The sequence below is a fragment of the Typha latifolia genome, chromosome 12, assembly GCF_019914945.1.
Source record: "Typha latifolia isolate L0001 chromosome 12, TyphaL0001v2, whole genome shotgun sequence".
In the NCBI taxonomy this organism is placed as follows: domain Eukaryota; kingdom Viridiplantae; phylum Streptophyta; class Magnoliopsida; order Poales; family Typhaceae; genus Typha; species Typha latifolia.
In genome coordinates, this window is record NC_133097.1 from 8,376,475 (window position 1) to 8,379,249 (window position 2,775).

The 2,775-nt window shown below is 55.7% G+C and overlaps 1 protein-coding gene across 1 annotated transcript; it reads left to right on the forward strand.

The window, feature by feature from the left end:
- The first annotated feature begins 512 nt into the window (after window positions 1-512).
- On the forward strand, window positions 513-2,775 carry LOC140799422 (U-box domain-containing protein 16-like). The gene has a single exon (XM_073153765.1). It carries the CDS (start codon window positions 548-550, stop codon window positions 2,552-2,554), a length of 2,007 nt encoding a protein of 668 aa, XP_073009866.1. The 5' UTR covers window positions 513-547; the 3' UTR covers window positions 2,555-2,775.

Consider the following 2,775-nt stretch of genomic DNA (forward strand, 5'->3'; position numbering starts at 1 on the left):
TATTAATTAAGAAGTATAAAGTAGCTCTCGTGACATACTTAGTATCACACGTTACGTTATTGGAGTCATTTGTGCTTAATCGATGTTAATATTATTTTTTTCTAGAAACCACCTCCGATTTTGTTAAATTACAAAGAGCTCCTCGTTAATGTTGGTCAATTGGAAGATTAAAAGACTTAGCTTTTGCATCATTGTATGGGCGGTGGGCTAGTTATATCCAAAATTTTCTGACGTCTTACATTTCGTGTAATCCTTATCGTTTACCTTTCGGAGGCTATTTTGGTCATTTCAGACTCCAGCCGCATTTCCACCATCGAAGCTGGAGGCGGCGAAAAGATCAATGACAGCCGACTTACTCCAACCAATCAACAACTTCCATCTTCCTGATCGACGGCTGAGATTGTGAAACATTTTACCAAATATTTGTGATTTAAAAAAAAAAAAAAACAAATTCACATCCACACGCCTCCTCAGTCCCTCTACTATATATGAAAAATCCCTCCATCCTTTGTCCAACTCCTCCGCTTCCTTTCTTAATCCGTCATTAATGGCGATCTGGACCACATCCTCTTCTTCCTTCTTCTCGCCTCCCTCCGACACCTCCGACCTCCTCCGTTCTTTGCTCCGCCTCTCACGCGAGATCTCCCTCCCCGACGACCCCAAGCCCTTCCCTCGCCGCCATTTCTGCTCCATCTCTCGCCGCTCCAAGCTCTTCACCGTCCTATTTGAGGAGCTCCTCCGTGATGGGGTCGCCTCCGGCCAACTTCCCTCCTCCGCTACCCTCTGCTTCTGTGAGATCTTCCTCGTCCTCAACCGATTAAAGTCTCTCCTCGCCGATTGCTCCAATCGCAGCCGCACGCGTCTTCTCCTCCAGGCCGATCTCGTCGCTGGCGACCTCCATGAGATCTCTATTGATCTCGCAACCCTCCTGGATATCCTCCCGGTCCGCAACCTCGGCGTCGGAGATGACGTCGTCGACCTCGTCGATCTCGCGCGCCGCCAGTGCCGGCGGTCGTCGGCTGTTATTGATCCGGCGGAGCAGGCATTGAGGTCGGAAATTCTCGGATTGATCCGAGAAATCGAGCGCGAGATCGTTCCGGAGAGATCGAGGTTGCAGTCTATCTTCGTGAGATTGGGCCTGGATGATTCTAGAAGCTGTGGCGACGAAATCGAGCGGTTGGAAAGCGAAATCGGGGAGAAGGCGGCGGAGAAATGGACGGCCGAGATGATCGCGCTCGTCGGTCTCGTCCGGTACGCGAAGTGTGTCCTCTTCGGCGAGTCGATCCCGAGGGGGGCAGAGTCGTCCGATGGAAAATTCAACTCCTCGGGTGCGGATCCTGCGGCGCCGCCGGACTTCCGCTGCCCCATCTCGCTGGATCTGATGCGGGACCCTGTTGTCGTAGCGAGCGGGCAAACGTACGACCGTGAGTCGATTACCCAGTGGCTCCGCTCCGGCCACGCCACGTGTCCCAAATCCGGCCAGACCCTCACCCACCTCGACGTCGTGCCCAACAAAGCGCTCAGGAATCTCATCTTGCTCTGGTGCCGCGAGAACAACGTCCAACTTGAGGGATCCGATCCAGGTGAAGGTGAGACTAACGCTGCCAATGAGAACAAGGCTGCGCTCGAGGCCGCGAGGATGACGGCGTCGTTCCTGGTCGAGAAGCTAGCCGCCTCCCCGTCGACTGAGGCGACCAACCGGGTCGTCCACGAGCTCCGCTTGCTGGCCAAATCCGGATCCAATAACCGCGCCTTTGTGGCGGAAGCCGGCGCCGTTCCGTTACTTATTCCTCTCTTGTACTCCACCGATCCCAGCCTCCAGCTCAACGCCGTCACGGCGCTACTCAACCTATCCATCCTGGAAGCGAACAAGCGGCGAATCATGCACGCCGACGGCGGGTTGGACGCCGTCGTGCATGTCATGGGGGAGAGCGCCACTTGGCAGGCGAGGGAGAACGCCGCCGCGGCGGTGCTGAGCCTGTCTGCCGTCCATTCCTATAGGCGAAAGCTGGGGAGGGATCCACGTGTTGTGCAACGACTGGTTGCGATGGTGCGGTCCGGACCCGCGAGCGCGAAGAAGGACGCGCTCGCGGCGATCTTAGTTTTGGCCGCGGAGAGGGAGAACATATCGAGGTTGGTGGAGGAGGGGGTGGTGACAGCGGCAATGGGTTGTTTGGAGGTGGCGGCGGAGGCGGCGGCGGTGGTGGCAGCGGTGGCGAAGCGGGGAGGGGCAGAGGCAGTGGCAGCGGAGGAGGGGGCGGTGACAAGGCTGGTTGGGGTGATGAGGAGAGGGTCAGAGACCGCAAGGGAGAGCGCGGTGGCGGCGCTAGTGGTGATTTGTCGACGAGTTGGAGGGGCTGCGGTGGCGGGGCTGGCGGCTGTGCCGGGAATCGAATGGGTGATATGGGAGCTGATGGGAACGGGAACGGATAGGGCGCGGCGGAAGGCGGCGGCGCTGGGTCGAATATGCAGGCGGTGGGCTGCTGCCGTCGAGGCCGATCGTACCGCGAGGGTTTCAGCCCTCAGCATCGCGGCGGCCACCGCGGTGTCGTAAACCAACAACCGGAATAAGGTACCAAAACAACCAATCCGATTTTTTTTTAAAAAAATTTAATTTCAGCTGTACAGGATTGTTTAACCGTGCACTATTTGCCATCTGACGGACATAATTGGTTCATCAATTGTGAATACGAGTGGTTTCTTCGATTTTTATTTATCATCTCATAAATGATTTGTTCTCAAAACGCAATAAAGAAAAAAGAGCAGCTTTGTCTT